The sequence below is a fragment of the Globicephala melas genome, chromosome 12, assembly GCF_963455315.2.
Source record: "Globicephala melas chromosome 12, mGloMel1.2, whole genome shotgun sequence".
Lineage (NCBI taxonomy): Eukaryota > Metazoa > Chordata > Mammalia > Artiodactyla > Delphinidae > Globicephala > Globicephala melas.
Genome location: NC_083325.1, coordinates 8,785,031 through 8,808,043, shown reverse-complemented (window position 1 = coordinate 8,808,043; position 23,013 = coordinate 8,785,031). Strand labels below are relative to the sequence as shown.

The 23,013-nt window shown below is 45.1% G+C and overlaps 1 protein-coding gene across 1 annotated transcript in view; it reads left to right on the top strand.

Moving 5' to 3' along the window:
• Positions 1-22,546, top strand: part of VWA3B (von Willebrand factor A domain containing 3B) — a 216,764-nt gene extending 194,218 nt beyond the window's left edge. Inside the window, exons 23-27 of the mRNA XM_060309302.1 lie at positions 2,331-2,442; positions 9,482-9,606; positions 10,997-11,134; positions 13,414-13,514; positions 22,059-22,546. Of these exons, the coding sequence (XP_060165285.1) occupies positions 2,331-2,442; positions 9,482-9,606; positions 10,997-11,134; positions 13,414-13,514; positions 22,059-22,413 (831 nt within the window). The 3' untranslated portion in view covers positions 22,414-22,546. The remainder of the gene's footprint in view (positions 1-2,330; positions 2,443-9,481; positions 9,607-10,996; positions 11,135-13,413; positions 13,515-22,058) is intronic.
• The last annotated feature ends 467 nt before the right edge of the window (positions 22,547-23,013 follow it).

Below are 23,013 nucleotides of genomic sequence, written 5' to 3'. Positions count from 1 at the left end.
TTTCCTCAGGGTTTTCCACGTATAGGGTTATATCATTTATGAAGAAAGACAACTTTACCCGTTCCTTTCCAATCTGGATGCCTTTATTTTTTTCTTGCCTGATTGCACTGGCTAGAACATCAAGTACAATGTTAAGTAGAAGTTGCAAGAGTACCTGGCCTTGTTTCTGATCTTAAGGGGAAATCATCCCATATTTCGCCATTAAGTGTCATGCTTGCTGTAGGCTTTTTACAGATGCTTTTCATCAAGTTGAGGAAGTCTCCTTCTATTCCTGGTTTGTTGAGCATCTTTATCATGAAAGGCTGTTGGATTTTGTCAGATGCGCCTTCTTCATGCATTAAGATAATAATATGGTTTTATTCTTTACTGTATTAATTTGGAGTATTACATTAATTGTGGATGCATAATTATGGATGTTAAATTAGCTTTGCATTCCTTGGATGACTCCTACTTGGTCATTGTATATAATTCTTCTCATATGTTGCTGGATTTTTTGCTGATATTTTCTTAAGAGATATTTGCATCTATATTCATGAGGAATATAGGACTGTAGTGTTCTTTTTCTTGTGATGTCTTTGCCTGTTTTGGTATTGGGGTAATACTTGGCCTTCCCAAGTAATTTCTGGTTTCCTAGGGTTCCTCTTTTCAGTCCTTCAGCCAGAAGTCCAGGGTTTTATGTCCCTAACTCAGTCGCGTGCTTCCACATATTGTGCTTGCCTTTGGGACCAAACAGAGGCTAGATACATAGAGAGAGAGAACAGTGAGGGTTCACCCACCCTGTTGGAGCAAGAAGATTCCACTCCTGCAGGGTTTTGGCTCCTCCAGGCTCGTATTGCCAACACTGCTGCCACTGCACAGAACTGCTTAGGGACTGAGGTCTGAGTATGGAGGGAGAAAGGGGAGAAGGATTTCTGTATTCTCTCCAAGGGTTAGGAGTTCCTTTTCCCATTCCTCAAGCCAGAACCAGAGGGCTTCTTTTAGAACTCTCTCTGTCTATACCCTGGAGCCCACTTCTGTGTTTTGGGCTGTCTTGAGGTCAGGCCAGGGAATACCAGAGGAAAAAAATGGTAAACACCCTACCAATTTGGTGGTACTTTGAATTCTTGTCTTCTTTTCCAACCCATTTGCTACCAGTTGCTTTTCAGAATTCTTAAATAGATTTTACCTAGAAACCCAAACACTATATGTCTGTTTTTTATTTTGTTTTCCAATAATTCATTTTAAATTTATTTTACAAGATCGTTGGTCCTCACATTGATTGGAAATCAAAAATAATGACTTTTCTGGATGATGGAATGGAGGCTTTTGGGGGTTTTTTGGAGGAGTAGTGGAGATTGGGTCTCTCTACTGATGATCAGTCATCTAGCATAGAAGATAGGACTTTAGATGGAATTGGACTTTACAGATCAAAAATGAAGCTACCAGTTTCTTCCTGTAATGGACACAACAATCACATTCACTCCAAGTGTTGATTCAGGTGGTAGCATTTGGAAATAACAGAGCAGTACTTTCCTTCATTTTTTCTGAAATTGCCTGGGGGTGAAGTCTTCCCAGAGAGATTATAACTGAGCTGGGCTTTGAAGGGGTTATCTGGAACACGAAGGCCCTTGCTCATTTTTAAATATCTTTTTTTCTCTTTCTTCAGATTGGATGATTTCTGTTCATTTGTCTTCAGGTCTCTTTCCTCCATCGTATCAATTCTGCTATTTAGCCCTTCCAGCTATGGTTGGGTTTGTTTTTACTTCTAAAATTTCCATTTGTTTTTTTAATAGTTCCTTTTTCTCAGCTGAAAACAATTACCTTACTGTTCATTTCAAGAGTATTTACCTTTACCTCAGGTACTATGGTTATAACTGCTGATTTGCATCTTAATCTGATTATTCCGACACCTGAGCCATCTAAATACTGTGATCTGTTGATTTCCTTTACCTTGAGAATTGGTTATGTTTGCTTGCTTCTTTTGTATGTTGCATTTTGGATCGTGTATGCATATATTGAATATTATAGTTTAAAACTCTGGATCCTGTTTAAATTCTCCAGAAAAGGCTGCCTTTTTTTGTTTTGTTTTAACAAAGCTTGATTAGATTTAGACTGTAAATTCTGCCTCATTTTCTATGTGCAGTGTTTCCCATATCAGTTCAGTTTTAAAAGGCTGTTCCCAACAGCATAGAACAGAAAGTACTCCAGAGTGAGTATACAGTATATGCATGTCCTGTAATTCCTCAACAGTGTGATTCTAAGTAAAGAATCGCATGCTATCCTGTATCTGTGACTTCACTGTCTGCACTTACTTTTTCTATCAACTATTAATGTTTTATTTTTTTTTTTAGCAACAGAAAATTCAAGGAACTCCAACAAAGAAAAACAAATCCAAAAAACTGGATCCACTCAAAGGCCAGAAGGTTATTGCAAGATGTGATGAAAATGGCTTTTATTTTCCAGGTAGGTATTTTATTTTGTAAGATTCCTTTGTGACATAATATGATATTGGGAACCAGAAGTTCTCAAACTATGCTTTCCCTAGCACACTGACACTTCATGAGCTATGCTGAGGTATTCCACTTCTAAAATGAAATGATGAAGTTTCTCCCCATATTTGTGGGGAAGTAACAGCCAGAAAAACTTACTTTAATCTTTCTTTTGTTTAGTAAAGTTTTCCTACATACCTACTATGTTCCACATATGTAATATCCCTAAGGTGCTGGTCTGGCGTAGTGAGCAGACCCCAGAAGAAAATCCTTGTTTTCATGAAGCTTACATGCAAGTAGAGGAGACAGACAAGCAACCAAATAAGTAAAATACGTAGTGTGTCAGACACAGGGCTATGAAGGGAAATGAAGCCACGAAGAGGGTTGAGCGTGTCAGAGGTGAAGCTCGCGATTCTAGATATGGTGGTCAAGGAAGAGCTTCCAGGGAAGGCAACACATTACTAAGGACTTTAAAAAGGAGCCATGAGATTATCTCAGGGAGAGTTCTAAACACAGGGAACAGCAGTACGAAGTCCTGAGGATGGAGTGCCCATGACACCCTCTTCCTTGAAGGAAGAGGCCAGTGTGACTGGACCCGAGGGGTTTGCCCAAGACTTTCTGGGGCATGTGATCCTGAAGGAATCAGCCAGGTGAAGTTAAGCAAGAGCTTCATGAATAATGAAAATGATACGTGTGAAGATCTAGAGGTGAAGAAAAACATTTTATATGCCTGGAGAAATAAAATAGATTATGGCTGGAACCTAGAATGCAAGGGAAGGGTAGAAAGTAAGAAAGCTCTTCGGAGAGGTAAGTGTGTGGCTGTTCATAAAGGGTTATGTTAAGAGGTTTGAACTTTATTGGGGAGTCACATTTAAAGCAGGAAGAAACACAATCACACTTGAAGTTTTAAAAAGATCCCTCCCAGCGCTGTGTGAAGAGTACATACGGAGTGGATTAGGATGTCACTCGGGTCCCTGGCGTGGGTCATAAGGTAAAGGATGGTACCTGTAGGAGATGGTGGTATGGACAGGAAGATAACGAGGTGTGTCTGGGATGTGACGAATTGTAGGTGCACCACAAGACGCTAAAGTTGTCAGAGAAGCAATTGGAGATAATGGGTCCAGAGTCTGGAGGAGGAACTCTGTCGGGAGATAGAGATTTTTGCCACGTCAGCACAAAAGTAGTCATTGAAATCATGGTAAAGGCCTATTGGGAAAGAGAGCTTAGAGAAAGAACCCTGAGGAAGAGCTGTCAAGCAGAAAGACTGTACCTCAAAATATAGCTGATCTTAACGTAGGCATTATCTGTCAATCACCAGTTAAGTAGTTCTTTATTAAACTTAATTTAATCTGCTTTTTAAGTGAGAAAAATGCTTCATCTGGAGTTTGGGTTTCCAGCAGGCATATGTGTAGAACTTATAACTGGGATATTTTATTTGAAATTTGGTAAATGTGCTTTGAAGTTGACTGGTTGAGAGAAAAATGGATCCAGGCGTTTGAGATGAGCTCCTAGGCTGAGGCATGAAACTCTGCTTTGCAAGAGTAGGGCCTGAGAACCTCCTGTTTCTCTGGGGCTTAGATTCACTGAGCGGTGATCATAGGAGGCCACCCCTGCTTGGTTTTCTGAATCTGAGTCACGGAGCAGGACCCAAGGCTAATTTAGCAACTGAATGAAAATGCTGAAAATGACAGGATTCCAAATGGCTGGACTAGGGCTTGAGATCAGTTTGCCGGCCAGGGTCCCAGAAAAAAAAAATACTGCTCAAACTTTTCCCCCAACCATCCCTGCGTAATAAGGAAATGCAGAAGACCTACCACTGCTGATCTGGGGGAGTAGAGGAAACAGGTAACATGTAGCCACATGCAATACCTAAGGCCATGCCAGCAAGGATTATTACCCTGGTTGTTTTTAAATATGCAGCTAGAAGCAGAGAACGCACAGTCCTAATAGCTCCATGGGATTTGGCCCTTTGGGAATTTTTAATCTGTGGCTCAGATAAGTCACTTGAAAGGTAATAAATATTTGATGGGAATCCCCTGGCAGTCAGGTGGTAAGTGGTTAGGTCCCGGCACGTTCACTGCCAGGTCCCGGGTTCAGTCAGTCCCTGGTCAGGGAACTAAGATCCTGCAAGCCGTGTAGTGCGGCCAGAAAAAAAAAAAAAAAAAAAGGTAATAACATAATAAACACTTGAATTTAGCCATATAATCAGTTATTTTGATTAGTGGCTAGTTAGTAAATATTGACTCAGCTGAATTAAATGATGATGCATCGGTTAAGGATGGACTTAGTTTCTGTTTCCCTCCCCACAGCCCCCCTTTACACTCCCCTCCCCCCCACAAAGTCAATGTATCTTGTCTTTAACTGGGAACTTCAACTCTGTTTTACACTCATAGAGTTATTTTTTCAAAAAAAAATAATTTTAAACTTCCAGAAAATTTGCAAGAATAATAGAGAACTCCTGTATACTTTTACCCAGATTTACCAATTTTTAACATTTTGTCACATTTATTTTACCAATCTATTATTTTATTTTTCCATTCTCTCTGTCTCCTTCCCTCTACCATAACACACACATCATTTTATCCTGAACTATTTGAGATTAGGTAACATCATGCCCCTTTGCCCCTTGATACATGTATTTCTCAAGAACAAGAGTATTGGCTTAATATTACCACAGTCAAGTTATAAAATTCAGGAAAGTTAATATTATATAGTTTTACCTATATATTTCAATTTGGTTAATTATGCCAAGAATAGCCCTTATAGCATTTTTTCCCTCTAGTATAGGTCCCAATTCAGAATTGTTATTGCATTTAGTTATTTCTCTTTAGTCTGCTTTAATCTAGATCATTCTCTAGCCTTTTCCATCATCTTTCATGATACTGACATTATTTAACAGTAAGGCCAATTATGTTATGGAATGTTCCTCAATTTGGGTTAAATTAGATTCAGGTTAAGTGTTTCCAGCCAAAATGTTATGTGATATCATTGATGCCACATCCCTCTCAGGGCAACCTATCCAAAGGCACATGATGTCCAGGTGTCCTCATTAGTGATGTTCATTTAGATCACCTGGTCACTGCAGGTGACTATTTTTACCCCTTACAAAAAAGAAGGCCAAATAGAGTTTTGTGGCATGATATTCACTGATGACTCCTTTTCTGATAACTTTTGTTCAAAACCTCCTAAATGTTTTTAATGAAAAATAGCTTTAAAATGTATCTGAGCAGAAGGTAGCTTTGGAGCAATGGGATCAGAGCATCCATTGCTCAAGGCCAGGTCTACACTGGAGCAGAGCTGACCCAGTTGTTGCTGCCATCCTTGGGAATCAGGGCAGGGATTTCCGTATGGCTAACTCTATTCAGGGGTCAGTGTGGATTCACTAGTTGAGGAAGGATTCCGTCGTGCAGAACAGAAGGGACAAGCTGGTAGCCTGGCTTATTAGGATGCTGAAAGGCAGGGAGGCAGACACACTTCAGAACCTTATTTTAAATCATTATTTGTAGGAATTGGGTCATCCTTCCCATTGTTTAGCAAGAAGCAGCGTTTTATCTCAGGAAATTCAGTGACGAAAAGTCTGGGTTGCAAGATTTCTGCACTATGTCGTTGGAACAAGTTATAACGGAAGAAAAAGGTTGGGGTGGGGGAGGACTGAATACTTTCTCAGGGGTCATGATTTAGGGTCAGACAATCCTAAGTTTTTATTTATTCGAAGTCTGCCTCTTGCCTCTACCAGCCGTGTGACTGGAATCACTGAAGTTCTCTGAGCCTGTTTCCTTATCTTGCCAAATGAGATTTAAAACAGTTAAACCCCCCATAAGATCATGGTGTAGATTAAATATGATAATGTACAGCATCTTGAAATTGGCAAGTGTTCATTACCTGTAGAGTTTTTCTATTATCTCCTCTTGGGAGATATAAACAACTCACCTGGGGTCCTCACCTGGGGTCCTCACCTGGGGGTAGAGGGAGCGCTTGCAGTTTAAAAACTTTAACAACAGCTTTCAAACTTTAAGAGCAATTTGAAAAGGCAAAAACCAGCACAGTGCACTCTAAAGGAAACCTCTGAGACTAAAGAAGAAGAGAATGTGATGACTAGACGTGTAGGCTGGCATTCAGCGGAGGGGGGCAGGTGGAGGGGATGCTTCTGGGGGAGCAGAACTGACGCCCTTTTCAGGAAATGGGATTCGAGCCGGGCTGTGAATATCGGAAGGTCCTTATAGCCAGAGGTTAAAAAAAAAATCCGCTGTCCAGCCTGAGAAATTCCTGTTTGGAGCGAAGATTGAAAACCATTCCTGCTTTTTTCACCAAATGAACTCACCCATGCTGTCTGCCTAGACTGTTTCTTCACTCCCCTGACCTCTGGGCATAGGCATTGTTTTTGCTGAGGGTCTCAGCTAACGTGTGCCCCCTTTTCCCCCGCACCTGGGTATAGGAGAGCCCCCTGACTGAGGTGGGGAGGCCCACTCGTACCCAGGAAGATGACGGAGTAGAGATGCTTCTTTCTGCCTGCTGGTCCAACCTCCAGAGCCCAGTCCCCTAACATGGTCCCAGGAGACATTTCAGAGCAGGAAACACCATCTCACCTCTCTGAGGCTGAGGGCAAAGAGAAGCTGCAGTGTAAGGGCAGCCAAAAATCGGAAGCTGATCTTGAATCAGGGCCTAGAAATGGTAGCAACTCCTTAATGAGGTGGAGAAGGGGTAAGTGCAGAGGCTGAGCCGTGACCAAACAGGCCAGCAGCTCTGGGTCCTCCCACCTTGTAGGACAGCCAGGTGTCAGCACCATGAGGCTGGTTCTAGAGTTAGATTGGAAGAAACTACACTAATTTCTGGAGGCGAACAAAGGTCCACATCTGCAGAGACTGGAACATAAAAGAGCTGGTAGTCTAAATTGCCCATCGACAGATGAATGGATAAAGAAGATGTGGTACATATATACAATGGAATATTACTCAGCCATAAAAAGGAACGAAATTGGGTCATTTGTAGAGATGTGGATGGATCTAGAGACTGTCATACAGAGTGAAGTAAGTCAGAAAGAGAAAAACAAATATCGTATATTAATGCATATTTGTGGAACCTAGAAAAATGGCACAGATGAACCTGTCTGCAGGGCAGAAATAGAGACACAGATGTAGAGAACAAATGTATGGACACCAAGGGGGGAAGTGGCGGGGGGAGGTGGTGGTGGGATGAACTGGGAGATTGGGATTGACATGTATACACTAATATGTATAAAATGGATGACTAATAAGAACCTGCTGTATAAAAAAATAAATAAAATAAAATTAAAAAAGAATACAAGACACTAAGTGAGCTATTTTGCTTGTTATCAGAATAAAAGATGAGGAAAGAGATTTAAAAAAAAAAAAGAGCTGGTAGTAACATACCAAAAGTCTAGGTCTAACGGTCTCGAGCAGGGGTCAGCAGCCTTCTTCTGTAAAAGGCAGCCGATACATGGCTTAGACGCCGCAGGCCGTCCAGTCACACAGCTACTCACCTGAGGCAGATACCTGAAAAACTGCATCCCAGGTTTAAGACTGGATTCTGCAAAGTCCCAAAGGCTAAGAATTTGAGGAGGGTCCCACTGGCCAACAAGGTCATCTTGGCAGCCCAAACCTTTACCCCTGCCTGGGGCAGGGCCGGGGTCGGGGTGGGTTGGGATGGGCTTGTGTGCTGGGGTTGCTAGGATTCTCCTCAGCTCAGAGAGGTTCTTCGTTTTCATAATAGGAATTCTTCCTAAAAAATAGTGTTAGTTTTCCTAATTAAAAGGGTAGAGTCAGTTTATGGTAGAAAATGTGTGACCTATGTGTAAAGAATATTTCAGAAGCCAAACCGAACATCTAGTCCAATAAGAAAACAGACAATATAAAGCTGGTTTTCATGTGTGTGTGGTGTGTTTTAAAAAAATAAGTTTTCCCTTTCTTTGGCCATTTAAAACAAGACACCTGGACTTGAGATGAAAATCAGCAGCTGTTTCTTTGCCACCTGAAAGCACATAGGACTTTGCAAACGCCGGTGTGTGAGCTGGGGCGAGGATGCTGGGCACTCATGCTGTGGGAGCCCAGTGGGGACGAGCACATTTCTGTCTCAAACTAGGGGGTCCAAGTGCAGCTGTTACTGCCGGGGAAGTCAAAACGTTCCCCCAGTGTTTATAATCCCTTTTAAATGGGAAAATATAATAAATTTCAACTAGGATAAATGACAAAATATGTGAACCTTAACACCAATATTTTCTTTTCCTGTTACAATAATCTCTGCACGTAACTAAAAGACGAGAAAACGTCTTGCTTCCTTTTTTCTTCCTTTTCTGATTGTACATTTTAGGGACACTGTGGGGTGTATAATATTAGATGAAAAGCTGAGGATGAAAATTCATATTTCCTTTCACTTTCACAATTTAACAATGATTTTCCTTTTTTAAATTTTTATTGGAGTATAGTTGATTTACAGTGTTGTGTTAGTTTCAGGTGTACAGCAAAGCGAATCAGTTATACGTATACCTACATCCACTCTGTTTTAGATTCTATTCCCATATGGGTCATTACAGAGTATTGAGTAGTGTTCCCTGTGCTGGACAGTAGGTCCTTATTAGTTATCTATTTTATATATAGTAGTGTGTATACTAACAACGATTTTCTGTCTCCAAGTATTATAGAAGGAAATATGACTAAAATAAATAAGGGAATCAGACGTTAGGAAGTGTCCAGGGAAAGGATATTTCTAGGAACAGTGTTCCCAGCAGGATGGCCGCTGGTAATGCTGGTTGAACAAGTTTCCACGCATTCTCTTAGCTTCCCAGCTCAGCTCTAGAGCAGAGCACGGCACTGCACTCTGAGTTGGTCAACCTCAGCAGGCATCATAGAGTATCCAGTGTTATCTGGTGGAGAAACCAAGGGGCACAGTGATGTAAGCAGGCAAAGTGCTGTAACTTAGCTTGACCAACGGGTTGGGGCAAGCCTAAGGGAATAAGCATTGCCTTTCTGTTTTATTTTAAATGTGATTCCTTACAGGGGTTGTGAAGAAGTGTGTGAGCCCCACCCACGCACTCGTGGGCTTCAGGTGTGGCGACACCAAGGTCGTGCCCATCTCGTTCATCACACCTGTGGGGGGCGCCATGCCCTGCCCAGTGCTCCAGGTACCTGCTCCAGCCATCTGTTCCTGGGCCCCCTTTTTTTTTTTTTTTGCGGTACCTGGGCCTCTCACTGTTGTGGCCTCTCCCGTTGCGGAGCACAGGCTCCGGACGCGCAGGCTCAGCGGCCATGACTCACGGGCCCAGCTGCTCCGCGGCATGTGGGATCCTCCCGGACCGGGGCACAAACCCACGTCCCCTGCATCGGCAGGTGGACTCCCAACCACTGCGCCACCAGGGAAGCCCCCTGGGCCCCTTTCCACCGTTCCTAGAGCTCTGGATAACAGTGACCCCTCTTCCTATGACCCCTTGCCTAGCAGTTTCTTTGCTCCTGACCCTGATCTGCTAACGCCCTGTTAAGCAGCTCAGGACTGCACAGACCTGCTTGCGTTGCCCTGAGGCTCTTGTTGCTTTACAGACGATGGATGGTCGTGGGCGGGAGTTGCTGTAACTGCTTGTGCTCTTGAAGCTTTCACTGCAGAAGATTATACTAAAACAGATTTAATAACAAAGGCAGAGGGAGCCCTTTCCTTGATGTTGTAGTCAGTTGATGCCAGCCCTTGTTGCCATAATGCAGTTACCCCTGAACATGCATTCCAGGGGTGAGCCGGGCTGACGTGTTCTCTTCTGCTTATAAATTCATCAGAGCTGTGCCGTGTCTGGCACGTCCTCCTGTGCTATCCTCATCCCCGCACCAAGGCGAGAGTGTAGAGAGGAAACCCCCCAGAGCTTCACTGCTGCTGTTTCTTGGCTAGTGTGAGCCAGGAGGAAGAGTGCTGAGGAGTGCTCGTAGGATTCACACTGTCCCCTTGGGCAGACTTAGAGGGCACATCAGTGCACTTTCCCCCTGACCGTGAATCGTCTCCATCTGACAGGTGCCCTGCAGCTTTGTATGACCCTTCACAAGACTTTATTTCTGCTGGAAGTTATCTCTTGGGACTTTTTCCCATGGACTCCAGGTGTGAGCTTTGGAACCACATTAAACCAATCTGCTCCTCTCCTCTGTCCCCGATAACCCTTCAGACACAGGAGGGCACCGTCCATTCTCTCCCTGGCCCTCATGTGAAACATTACAGCTTCCTTCGACCAGTCTTTGTAAGATGTGGTTTCCAGACCCCTCACCGTCTTGCTGACTGTCCCTGAGACCCTTGTCAGGGGAAGCCCTGCTAAAATGCGGCTTCCCCAAACTGGTCACAAAATTCCAGCTGTGGCCCAATGAGCCCAGGGAATTTTGGACCTAGAGACTCTTTCCAACTGAGGAAAAAAAAATACGTATTTGAATTCCAGCATCAGTACTTGCTAGTCGTCTTGGGGTGTTTTAAAACAAGCTTATATGAATATTGTCTCTAAGATGGATAAGCGAAATATTTGCCGTGAAAGATGTTCTCATCTGCAGGTTGGAGATTATGTGTTTGCCAAAGTTGTGATACCCCGAGGGTTTGGCTTCTACGTGCCCGCCGTTGTCATAGCAGTTCCAAATGAAGATGTGGCCGAAGATAAAGTCTACACAGTCTTAGAATGTAACAGCCGGAGAGTAAGTAGACTTTCACTCAGAACAGAACATTCTCGCTAGGCAGAAAGTGGCTTCCTTTTACCCCTGCCTTTCTTGCAGGCAGTGCCTGGCTCTCTCCTGGCACCGCCAGACGTCTCGAAAGAGCGATCTCCCTGGCTGCTTCTGTTCCCCCTGCACATCCACCCGCTGTGGTTAGAGTCCTGTCCGCTGTACAACACAAAATCCACCTTTGCGAAGGTCGCCGTGGCCTCCTCACTCCTCTGTCAGGTGGTCTTTGGGGCTCTCGTTCCACATCTGGGGTCTGGGGAGGCTCGCGCCAATTCTGGCTTCGTCAAGGGCCTCCTCAGGTTCTTACAGCCCCACTCTCTCTCTCTCCCTGCTGCTACTGCTGCTGTTCCCTCTGTATTTTTCCTAAAAGTTTTAGAAGAAAAATCATTATCAGTTTACAAATCTGATGATGTCACTTGCCTACCTGATGTGCCCCCTGTCCCTCACCCCCCCCACACACATGCGCACACACACACACTTCTCGGCAACCTCAAGGAAAAGCCCAGCCCAACCCCCGCCTGACCCCCCCGCCTGCCCCGTGAGCTTGGCTACCAGCCCTATGGAAGGTTCACCGCTTCCCGAACACAGTGGGCTTTCCCAAGCCCCTGTGTTTTAACCCTTCCTGGACCACCCTCCCCATCTTCTTTCTGTCACCCGAAGACGCTGCCTGATCTCTGCTGAGGCCCTCAGGTTCCCCTGCACACTGTCCTGCCTTCCTTCCGCCCCAGCTCCCTCACCAATCTCCCAGCTCCTTAAAGGCAGGGACCGGATCCTATCCATCTTTGCATCCCTGGTACCGCTGCTGGTGAAGAGCAAGTTCTCACAATTGCTTTATGAGGTACTTGAATGAACGATGTTTTCTAATGGAAATAACATGTTCTGATGGCCCACTTAATACGCCTGGAAAATGGATTGGCAAGCGAAAAGCAGCAAACGAAAGAGTCGTGCTAACTTATTCAGCACTTACTATGTGGCACAGGTACTAACCCAGGTGCTTCACATGTAGTGAACAGCTGGCTGCTCAGAACGCTGTGAGGCAGGTACTCTTATCCCCATTTTCAGATAAGGAACCTGACGCAGAGAGGTGAAGTCACACCCAGGGTGAGCGGTGTTACAGGCTTTGAACCCAGGCAGTCTGGTTCCGTGGCCTGCACTCTAAATGTCTGTGCCCAACTGCCTAGTAAACAGAACAAAAATATCTAATCAGTTCTTTTTTTTTAAACATTTTTATTGAAGTGTAATTGCTTTACATTGTTGTGTTAGTTTCTGCTGTATAACAAAGTGAATCTCTAATCGATTCTTGACTGTAGCATGGGGTATGTCCATAAGGGAAGGGGTCATGGTGAATGAATTTTAGGATGAAGGGATGAAATGTAGGATGGATGAGTGAAGGCCGTCAGAGCCAGTGGCCGCAGGAGCACTGTATCCCATCCGACAGAATAAGAGGGAGAAAGGGCATCTTCTCATCAACCCAGGAAAAACCGTGAGAGATAATGGACTTTCCTGGAGCTGTCTGGATGACATTGAAGGAGCCTGGAAGGGCAGCGGGTGGGAAGCATCTCTGCCAGGTGGCCCTGGTCTGGGGACGTCTACCAGGCAAGAGAGGAGAAAGCAGATCAAGGGACGTTTGACGAGATGCCTGTGGGTGGGTCCCAGGTGTGGGGAGAGATGTAGCTGGTGACCCAGGATCCCTGAGGAAGAGCCTCAGAGCCCAGGAAGGACCTTGCAGGTTACCCCCCTTGGCAGTGGGGCACTGGACTAGACGGCATGGTCTTGGGGATGGACGCTGAGAACAGTTCTGATAGAAATTCTGGGAGACCCGGGGGCTGACAGTGGGACATACAGCGTGGGGTGGTGGTGATAGTTTATAAGTCCAGGAAAGAGATGGCCGAGGCTGGACTTAAGCTAGAAAGGAAGGTGGTTATATGAAGGTGTGTGTCTGTGTGTGTTTGTGTGCGCGCGTGTACATCAGTGGATGCACGTGCACACACACACACACACACACACACACACACACACCCCTTGACAAATGGTGTACTTGACAAATGATCCAGGATGTGGAGAAATGACAGGAAGGACTCAATGATGACCTTTATTCAGCGTAAACTTATCAAGCTAGACTCTGCATTTACGCTGCCCGGAACAGGATAATGGCTGGTAGCTGTTACAGTGGGTTGAGCTAGGTTAAAATTACATCTGAATTGTGGACATTTCTGATTTAAATTGAATGAACTCTTCTGGTATCATTACAGGGATTTTGCCCTCGGAGTGCACTTATTAAGATCAGCCAAAACAAATACGCCCTCTCTTGCGCTCATATTAAGTCACCCCCAATTCAGGAGGATTCAAAAGTGTAAGTGGACCCAACTTTCTACTTTCTGAATTTTATTTATATCTTGGCACTTTTAGTCTGTTTCTGAGTTGAGACCCACGATCTCGACATACTTGGGGAGAAAAGCAAAGGTGGAGGACTTCCTACCAAAGTGCAAGTCTATGACGATTGTTCCTTCAACGTCACAGCTTTTACCTGCTGGTTATTTGTCTATCTTGTTCTAATCTCAAATTCAACATTATGTATTTTACTGACCCTTCAGCAAAGCTTTCAATCCTGTCGTGACTCTGAAGGAATTATTTTCCTCTTATTTGTAAGGATTCAGGGTCTTCTAATGAAGCCTCACTGTAAAGCACAGGTTAGATTAAGTTGCACTTGGGACTAATCACCCATCACCTCTCCCTGTTGCGGGTGAGAGTGAGGTGCTGGCCCTGGCTTGCCTGTGCCCAGGTGAGTGTGGGTGGGTGGGTGGTGGTTTCCAGGGGCGACAGTGGGGTAAACACATTTTCAACTGAGGCAGCAGGATGGCTCACAGCTGGAAAGGTGGATTAAAGCAAAATCAGTAAGAAAAAGCTGAGGCCTGAAGAGCAGGCAAGACCAAGTCCATGGGGCCAACGAGGGGCATCAAAGTTGGAGTCAGAGCCCTGACCTTGGAGGTGAAGGTGGATTTTGAGCACGGGTTGAGCCGTCTTTGGGTGCCAACCTTCAGTCTCCCAGTGGCCTCACCTTGTGTTTCATAAACAGAAACCACCAGACATTCTCTTCCTGCACTGCTTTCCTCACCTCTGGGCTTGTGGAAGCCTGGATCTCTCCCCCTGATGTCAGAGTCCCTCCTCATCCAATGCTGATCCGTCCGGCAGGCCTGTCCCCCGCTGCCCAGGTCCTTGCTCTGTGATTTACCCCTGGACTCTCCTCCCCTCTCTCCTTAGCTCCTCTCCACCGATTCCTTCACCTCTGCAAAACCCCCAAATTGCCTCTTCTGTTTGCACGCACACATGCACGTGTGCACACACGATCCTAAATAACTAGACCTCCTTGCCTGCTGCAGTGTGACCCAGCACCCTCCTCTCCCTTCGCCACCCAGATCTGAAACCGCACAACTCAGACTGGGACTTGAACCCACGGGCTGGGACTCGAATCCAGCCAAAATCCAGATTGGGAGTTGAACCCACTGTATTTTAACTGAGATCACACACCTGGTCTCACACACCTGGAAGCTCAGGTTCTTTATGTCGCATCACAGAAAGAATTCAGTGAAGAGACAAAGTGATAGGTAAGAAGTGGATTTATTTAGAGATATACACATTCCATAAACAGCTTGCAAATATTTCTCAGCTTGACGGCACAAGTGCTCTCATTTCCTGAGGCCTCCTCCTGCCCTGAGGTCCTGCCATCTCCCCTAAGTGCTGAGCAGAGGAATCTTCCTCACGTGTAAATCTGCTCTTGCCCCTCTCCGACGAACCCCGCCCCCCATCCCTCTTCTTATCCTAGCTTAGCCTTTTGTTACCCTGAACTAGGCCTGCCTAGCTGGCCTTACTTCTCCCCTAGCCACTCCCCAACAAACCTCCCAAAAGCCCCTCTGCACACTAACCATATTAAATTTGTAAACTAACCATTAAAAAAACTTGCAGTTTTTTTCCCATGCTGTGCTTTTTCAAGGCTCTGTGCCTTTGCGGAGACTAAGTATCTCCTCCCTGGAATGCTATTCTTGCCCTTGGCCACCTGGGGAACTCCAACATTGAACGCAAGCCCTGTGTTCCAGGACTCCAGCCCTATGTGGTGAGGTGATTCCACTGCATCCTGTAGACGTTTTCATTATAGGAATTTTACCTTGTGTTGGGCCATGTACTTTCAGGACCATCACCCCTACTAGGCGTCAGTACTTGAAAGCGGGGGCAAGGTTCTATCTGCTTCTAAATCCTGGTTGCCAGGGTCCAGCCCACAGGATGTACCCAAGGACTCTTTGAAGAATGAACCAATGAACACACAAATACTAGGGGACGCCCAGCAAGGCTCCTTGAGGGGCATGTAGTTCCACAGAGAAGCTTCTGTTAGGTATGATTGTTGAAAATATATTCTACAATCCTTCAGTCTTTTTCTAGATGAATATATCATTTTAAATAAGAGCACTTTTGTTGTCTCAAAATCCTACTCAAGCAATATGATATCCAAATTACAGTACCTCATAAAGGACTGTGGATACACGTGTCTAGGTATTGTCTAGGTACCATCTTCACTAAACTCAGTATTATCCATCACTATTTTAGAATTAAAATTCAGTTCTTTCTATGTTGAGAAGAACCTTTCCTTATTTTCTGCCTTAGTACTACCCCAGGCCTTATTTAAAGCTCTGTGGCTAGTTGCCTACCCCAGCTCCTGGGGCTTTACACAGCGGAAGCGTTCATTGACCCCCCTTGTCTCCCATTGTAATTTCCACTGTTCTGTTGCTCTAGCTGCCTCTCCGTTAGAAAGAGACTGCATTTAATTCTCCTAAGCAGAGGTCGCATCCAGCCCGCTACGTTCAGAGCTTAATCTGTCTCTGTTTCCATAATCAGGGCTGGTAGATGTGAGCACACAGAATAAAGGCATAGGTCTTATTTTGCATCTACACTGGGACTTCCTGCTGGTAGGTCCTTTCTCATCAGAAACTCTTTCTCACCTCCTTTCTAAATGTGCCACCTCCCTTTGGTTGTTCTTTAGTAAATCTTCACACTCTTACCCCAGATGAGACCATTGAAAAAAAAAAAAAAGATCGTGGTGCTTTCTTCATGGGCTAATTAAAGAAATGTACTGTAGGTTACAACTTCAGCGGGACATCGTATGGCCAAGTTTAATGTTAAAATACTGAATCCACTGTAACCATCCATTGGGGGTTGGTAAGGCAAGGGGTATGTGGTCCCAGACAGCTGTGGACCAGGATGCCAGACATCCAGCTCTCCACCCTCTGCCCCTCCTCTTTTTCTTCCTTCTTGGGGTCTTCAGTTTGGGGTCACTGAGAGTATTTTCTGCAAGCCCCTCCTCTGGTTCCTAACAAGGCTGGTACACAGTGAAAGGCAGGAAGAAAAGTATTTGGAAGGTAAAGGGTTCAAATTTGATTGAATATGGCCACAGCTGATACAAATTTTCATTTTCAATTCAAAATTCGACACAAATGATTCTTTTTTTTTTTTTTTTTTTTTTTTACGGTACGCGGACCTCTCACTATTGCGGCCTCTCCCGTTGCGGAGCACAGGCTCTGGACGCACAGGCTCAGCGGCCATGGCTCACGGGCCCAGCCGCCCCGCGGCATGTGGGATCCTCCCGGACCGGGGCACGAGCCGGTGTCCCCTGCATGGGCAGGCGGACTCTCAACCACTGCGCCACCAGGGAGGGTCGACAGAAATGATTCTTGAAGACTTATAGCAAGGTTGTCTTGCAAAATATGTTACCCATTTTGCTAAATTCCAAATAACTAGTCCTTAAAGGAGAGAGTTTTAGTATTACCATGTTTGTGATATGAAGTCAGGTGAGGCTCTTCCAATTTTCTCGTTCCTTTGAAACCTGACGATTGCATTCTCTGACAGCACCACTGAGAGAGGTGTGTCTGGTGGAGGGAAATGATTGCTCTTGCCTTGCCTTACCTTCAGGAAAGTCCCTGAGCTTTTTCTGCATTTCACACCATCAGAGATGTCTGTTCTGAATGCAAATAGTCCCTAACCTGTCAGTAACTTTCTCCATTTAGAGAACACACATGTAATTTCTCCTAACTCCAAAAGGCAAGGGAGCCAGAAGGAATTTTCCTTCATTTTGGCATCCTCCCTCCTTGCCAGGCCGGAGATTCACAGCACGAGGTCTTCCCTGACTGCCTGCCCTGGGGTCCTGTTCACATCAGAAGGCTGCGGCCTCCGGCTCCTTCAGGGAAAGCGTGTTTGCTGGGCTTCATGCTCTGACTTCCGGTTTTCTCCATTGAAGGGAAGTGCCTCTAGCAGGTGTTGCTCAACCACCCACAGGTGGGGACCACGTGCTCCTCTGGGCAGGGCGCCTCTGCTGCCATGTAACTGGCAGGAAACCCCTCACAGCCGAGCTGGAATCCATCCTCCCTTCCTTGTTGACAGAACAAGGCTTGGGCAAATTACCTTCAAGTTTCCTCTTTAAGAAGATTCACCACAGAGGGAGTTTGATTTCTTGAAATAATGAGCGACATTCTAAATGGGATCACAGGAGAACCAGATTGGACTAGTCATTTCCTCTGTGCTCCGGAAAAATCACTGGGCGTCTGAAGGAGGTTGTTGAAGACAAGAGTGTTCTTCCCTTGGTGCACAATTGTAACCGTGTGGTCTTGGGGACGTGGCTGGGTAGGGGAATCCTGGAGGGGAGAGCCCCCTCCCAGCGTTCTGATGTGGTGTGTCTGGGTCTGCAGCCAGCTCTTAATTCCTATTACACAAAATATGAGCCTCTCGTTACCTTTCTTTGAGCAGTTTAGCAATTTTCCATCAAGCTATTCGGATTTAGGACTGTGCCCCCAAAGGAAATGATAATTCCCATATTGTTGAACCCTCCTCCCCTTATCCACGTAGCATGGCCTCACATTGCCTTCCTGACAGCAGGGATATTAAGTCATCGATTAAAACTTCAGGATTCAGTGCTGCCTCTGAGATGAATCACTCCCATCCTCTCACCCGGTCACTACTGACTGTTTTTCCCTTAGAAGGAGCTGTGCCTCTGGAAATCATTAAGCCTGTGTATGTCATCAGCTCCCTCAGTCCCTTCTGGCCAGATCAGGAGCCCCATTTCCTAAGGCCTGGAAAACAAGCAGTTCCGCCATAACCCTGTCTGTGAGTGTCCTGCCTTATCCAGAGGGATAGGTGCCATTGCCTGGAAGTGTGCTTGTACTTGGGAAGTACTTGGGAAGAAGGCGTGCTTGTACTTGGGACAAGAGCACAGACAGTCATGGTGATTCATTACCCTGAGGGCCAGTGAGAGCAATCTGGATAGCAAAAACTGCCTTTTCTTCTCAGTCTCTCCTTTTTCTGCCCCTTCCGTTGTTAAAACTCAGGGTCCTCCTGGCCCTCATCAAACATGTATCCGGTACCTACGCCAGACGTCCTCCTGTTCTTTATGTTCTAAGATGGCCTTGCCAACAGAGACACACTTAGGGCAGAATAGACATGAGGCCTCAGGGAGCCAGCAAGAATACGGGCAGACTGATGATGCCCCGGTCAGGTGAATGCGGTGGATTTTGACCCAAGGAGAGCATGGACAGGATGCTCAGAACTCTTCCCCATAGCGGAACGAGCTGCTCTGAAGAGCCAGTGAAGGAGGGCACAGTGCCTGGCTCCTCCACGATCCCCTGCAGTGTTGACCAACTCTGTAGCCTAAAATAATTAATAGGGCACTAAATCGAATTCAGTTTGGGCATGAAATAGGGCAAAAGAAAGCCACTTAGCAGGGCCCTTCCGGGTGTGCTGGTGGAGAATGTCCACTGGCTGAAGTCGAGAGCATGGCCGCCCTTCCCCTTCCCACAGAGCAGAGTGAGGGCGCGTGGGGGGCCGGGGGGCGTGGATAAGAGCTTTCACATCAGATTCACACCTACCCTGCTCCCCCATCCTATAAGGGGACATTTCCTTGTGGAATATCTTGAACTTGGTCGACATCAGTCATTCTGGAGGATATAATAGGGTAGCCTAGCAGCATCTACTTGGTTGATGTAAAGGCTTTTCCTTGATCAAAATCCCGGCCCATTTTTATTCGAATCATGCTAACTTATACTGTTCTAGTCTTCTTCAAAAAGTAATGCATAGTTAATATAATTTAGGAATTAAAAGCAAAAAACAAAAGGAATATAAAAACCATCCGTAGTTCCACATTTCAAGAGTAATCGTCATTTGCATTTTGATGTATTTCCTTCTAGAGTTTTCTCTGCTATTTTGCTTCTCTTTCCTCAAAACAGAAACCTTTGTTTCTCTTAATCATTTATGACAGTTGAAAAAAGACTTCTTAATGTGGAGAAAGTGGCAATTCTCCTGGAATCCATTTCTCTGAGGCAACTATTAAGAGACAGGTGTGAAGGTTTCCAGTCATCCCCCATATTCACAATCTTAATAACAGAAATGAACATGTAACGTACGTTCTGTTCTGCACCATTTTTTCTACTTAATATGTTACTTGCGTCTTTACAGGACAAGGGCACTTCTTGTTTCATTATTGCCTGCCTCAAATCTAGTTGTCCAGGTGGTCCACCACTTATGTGACCAACCCCCTACTGAGGGAGGGCTGGACACACGTTGCTTCTCGGTCTTTCATGCTCTTCTTCCTGGGTTCCTTCCAAGATCATCTCCTAGTGTCCTTCAGGTGGGCCGGTAGGCCTCTCCTCTGCCTTACTCTTTGGGTGCCTTCAGTACACCCGGAAAACTCTCCTCTTCGCATTCCTTCCTTGCTGCTCTTCTGTCGGAGAGCTGATAGGTTATAGACTGGACTGCGACCAACTCTAATATATGGGAAACAGAGAAAATCTCTGAAAGGCAATAGTATGTATCAACTTAGTCTCCTCTGGAGCAGCGTAGTGAGTTGCGGGAGAATTGATGGTGGTGCGGTGGATAAGATTGTAGATTTCAAAGAACAAGGTTGGTGATTACAGTCTTGCGGCATGATTTCGAGTCTCTGAGAACCTGGCCTCACAAAACTTACCCATCCACACAGGCGCTGGCCTTATATTTAAAGATAATCTTGTTGGTGGCCTCCTGGGAAGCCTTTTTCCAATGCTACTGCTATTGCTAAGGCCAACTGTTTTATTGTAGTAAAATATACATAACATAAAAGTGACCATTTTAACCATTTTTAAGCATGCAGTTCAGTGGCATTAAGTACATTCACATGGTTGTGCAACCATCGCCACCATTCATCTCCAGAGCTTTTTCTCAGTTTCTCAGATTGAAACTCTGCACCCATGAACACGGACTCCCCACTCCCTCTTCCCCTCAGCCTTTGGCAACCACCGTCTTATGTTCTGTCTCTGTGATCTTGACGACTCCGGGTACTACCTCATCTACGCGGAATCATAGTGTTTGCCATTTTGTGACTGCCTTATTTCACTCAGCTTAACGTTCGTCCACGTCACAGCAAATGCCAGAATTTCCTCCCTGTTTAAGGCTGAACAATATTCCATTGCGTGTATATATCCTATTTTGTTTGTTCATTTATCCATCAATGAACACTTGGGCTTCTTTTACCTTTTGGCTATTGTGAATAATGCTGCTATGAACATCAGTGTGCAGATATCTGTATCTGGGTCCCTGCTTTTATTCTTGTGAGTACATACCCATAAGTGGAATTTCTGGATTATATAATTCTATTTTTAGTATTTTGAGGAACTGCCACACTGTTTCCCACAGCAGCTGTACCACTTCACATTCCCATCAGTGCACAAGGATTCCAGTTTCTCTACATCCTTGCCAACACTTGTTACTTCTTGATTTTTTTTTTCTTCTTTTTTTGGCAATATCTATCCTAATGCGTGTGAACTGGTCAGGCCAATTTTTTAATGTCTCTTGGAAATCACCTCCTGAGTCCTTGAGCCAATCTTTGAAAAGTATCACATGTGGTGAATCTTGATCCTTTGAAGAGGAATTTGATTGATGAAATTTTCTGTTTAAAAGTAACTAAAAATCTTTTTCCACTCTACTAATTTTTTTCTGGACAATTTCCAAAAGGATCTGAAGCAGCCATGGCAAAGTTACTCAGAGTGAAAGATGGGTGATCAAGGTGGCAGGTACTGATTATGGGAACAAAATAAGGTTGAACAGCTGGTGTCCTTACTTTACCCTAAAGGCCCTGAAAAAGGCAAGTTCCCGAAATGGTATGCCATGATGGCCTGGCTGAGATGGGGTCGTGGTGTTCCCAAGACGCTTTCTTTGAAGGATGACACTTCTAGATAAATAAACTGCCCGATATATTTTCTTTTATTTTTATATACCCTTTGACCAACATCTCCCCATTTCTCCCACCTCCCCAGCCCCTGGCAACCATCATGCTATTCTCTATTTCTGTGAGTTTGGCTCTTTTTAGATTCACATATGAGTGAGATCATACAGTATTTGTCTTTCTCTGACGTATTTCAGTTAGCATAATGCCCTCAAGGTCCATCCATGTTGTCACAAATGGCAAATTTCCTTCTTTCTTATGGCTAAATAATATGCCATGTATATCACATTTTCTTTATCCATTCGTCCATCAGTGGACACTTAGGTTGTTACCGTGTCTTGACTATTGTCAATAATGCTGCAATGAACATGAGAGTGGAGATATCTCTTCAAGATACTGATCTCATTTCCTTTGGGTATATACCCAGAAGTGGAATTGCTGGATCACATGGTAGTTCTACTTTTAATTTTTTTGAGGAAACTCCCTACTGCTCTCCATAGTGGCGGTACCAGTTTACATTCCCACCAGCAGTGCACGAGGGTTCCTTTTTATCCACATCCTCACCACACTTGTTATCTCTTGGCTTGAACATTTCTGTAGACACAGCAGCCATCCAGACCAGGATAACCCTGATCTATCTCTCTCACTCTCTTTCTCTCTCTCTAGGGAAGACATGGAGATAAAGAACTCTACTCTCCTAATATGGCCAATCAAAGAAGTTAACACTGGGGATTTACAAACACTAAGACAGGAGAACCCGAGAAGGAAGAAAAAGAAAGCCACCAAGAGGCTACCTCTCCAGGAGATGGTCTCCTCGGACTCAGATGACTCTTCCCATGGAAACAGGTCCCGAGAGTCCTACCCCAAAACACACCCCAAGCCCAGGCTGGGAGAGGGACAACATCATTTCTCTCAGGAACACCCTGAAATGTCTCTCAAGGATAGTGCACGTAAGATCACTCCCCAGTTTCCGGGCCAGTTTAGGCGCCAGGACAGCAAAAACTCTAACACCCTTAAGTAACGCTGACATCCACTTCCCCAGAGAAAGTCCCCGGCGTGGGATCTAGGAGTCAACCAGCCACGCCGTCGCTGCCACACCTCCACCTCGAGCAGCCCTGCCCTGCCCTGCCCTTATAAAGCCACCCACAGCAGCAAAGCGCTGAGGAGCATCGCTGAGAAACCTGAAAGCAGTCTAGTGGCAGCCATGTTTAAGAGAACCAGTGTTCCTCCTGGGCTGCCCTCAGCCACCAGACATTGTGGAACTAGCCCCTCTGCTGAGGTGAGGCCATGCTTCATTCTACCTCTGCCTTCCCCGGTTGTAACAAAGGTAGACTTCCCTGCCATCCTCCACCTGGATCTGTTTGAGCTTATTGGTTCTGGCTTTCCTGGACCATTCTTTATCCTATTATTTTCCCTGCCCCCACAGAACTGATTGAATACCATCTTCTGGTAGACTCCCCACACCCAGAAATTTAACCTGATAGATTACCATCACAGGATTTTCAAGTTTTTTGAAATCTGTAGTTCTAATCTTGAAATTATGTAGTTCTAATCCAAGCCTGCAGTCTTGTTCTAAATTGATTATCTCATCAGAATTAGAGATTTTATCATTAAATGTTAG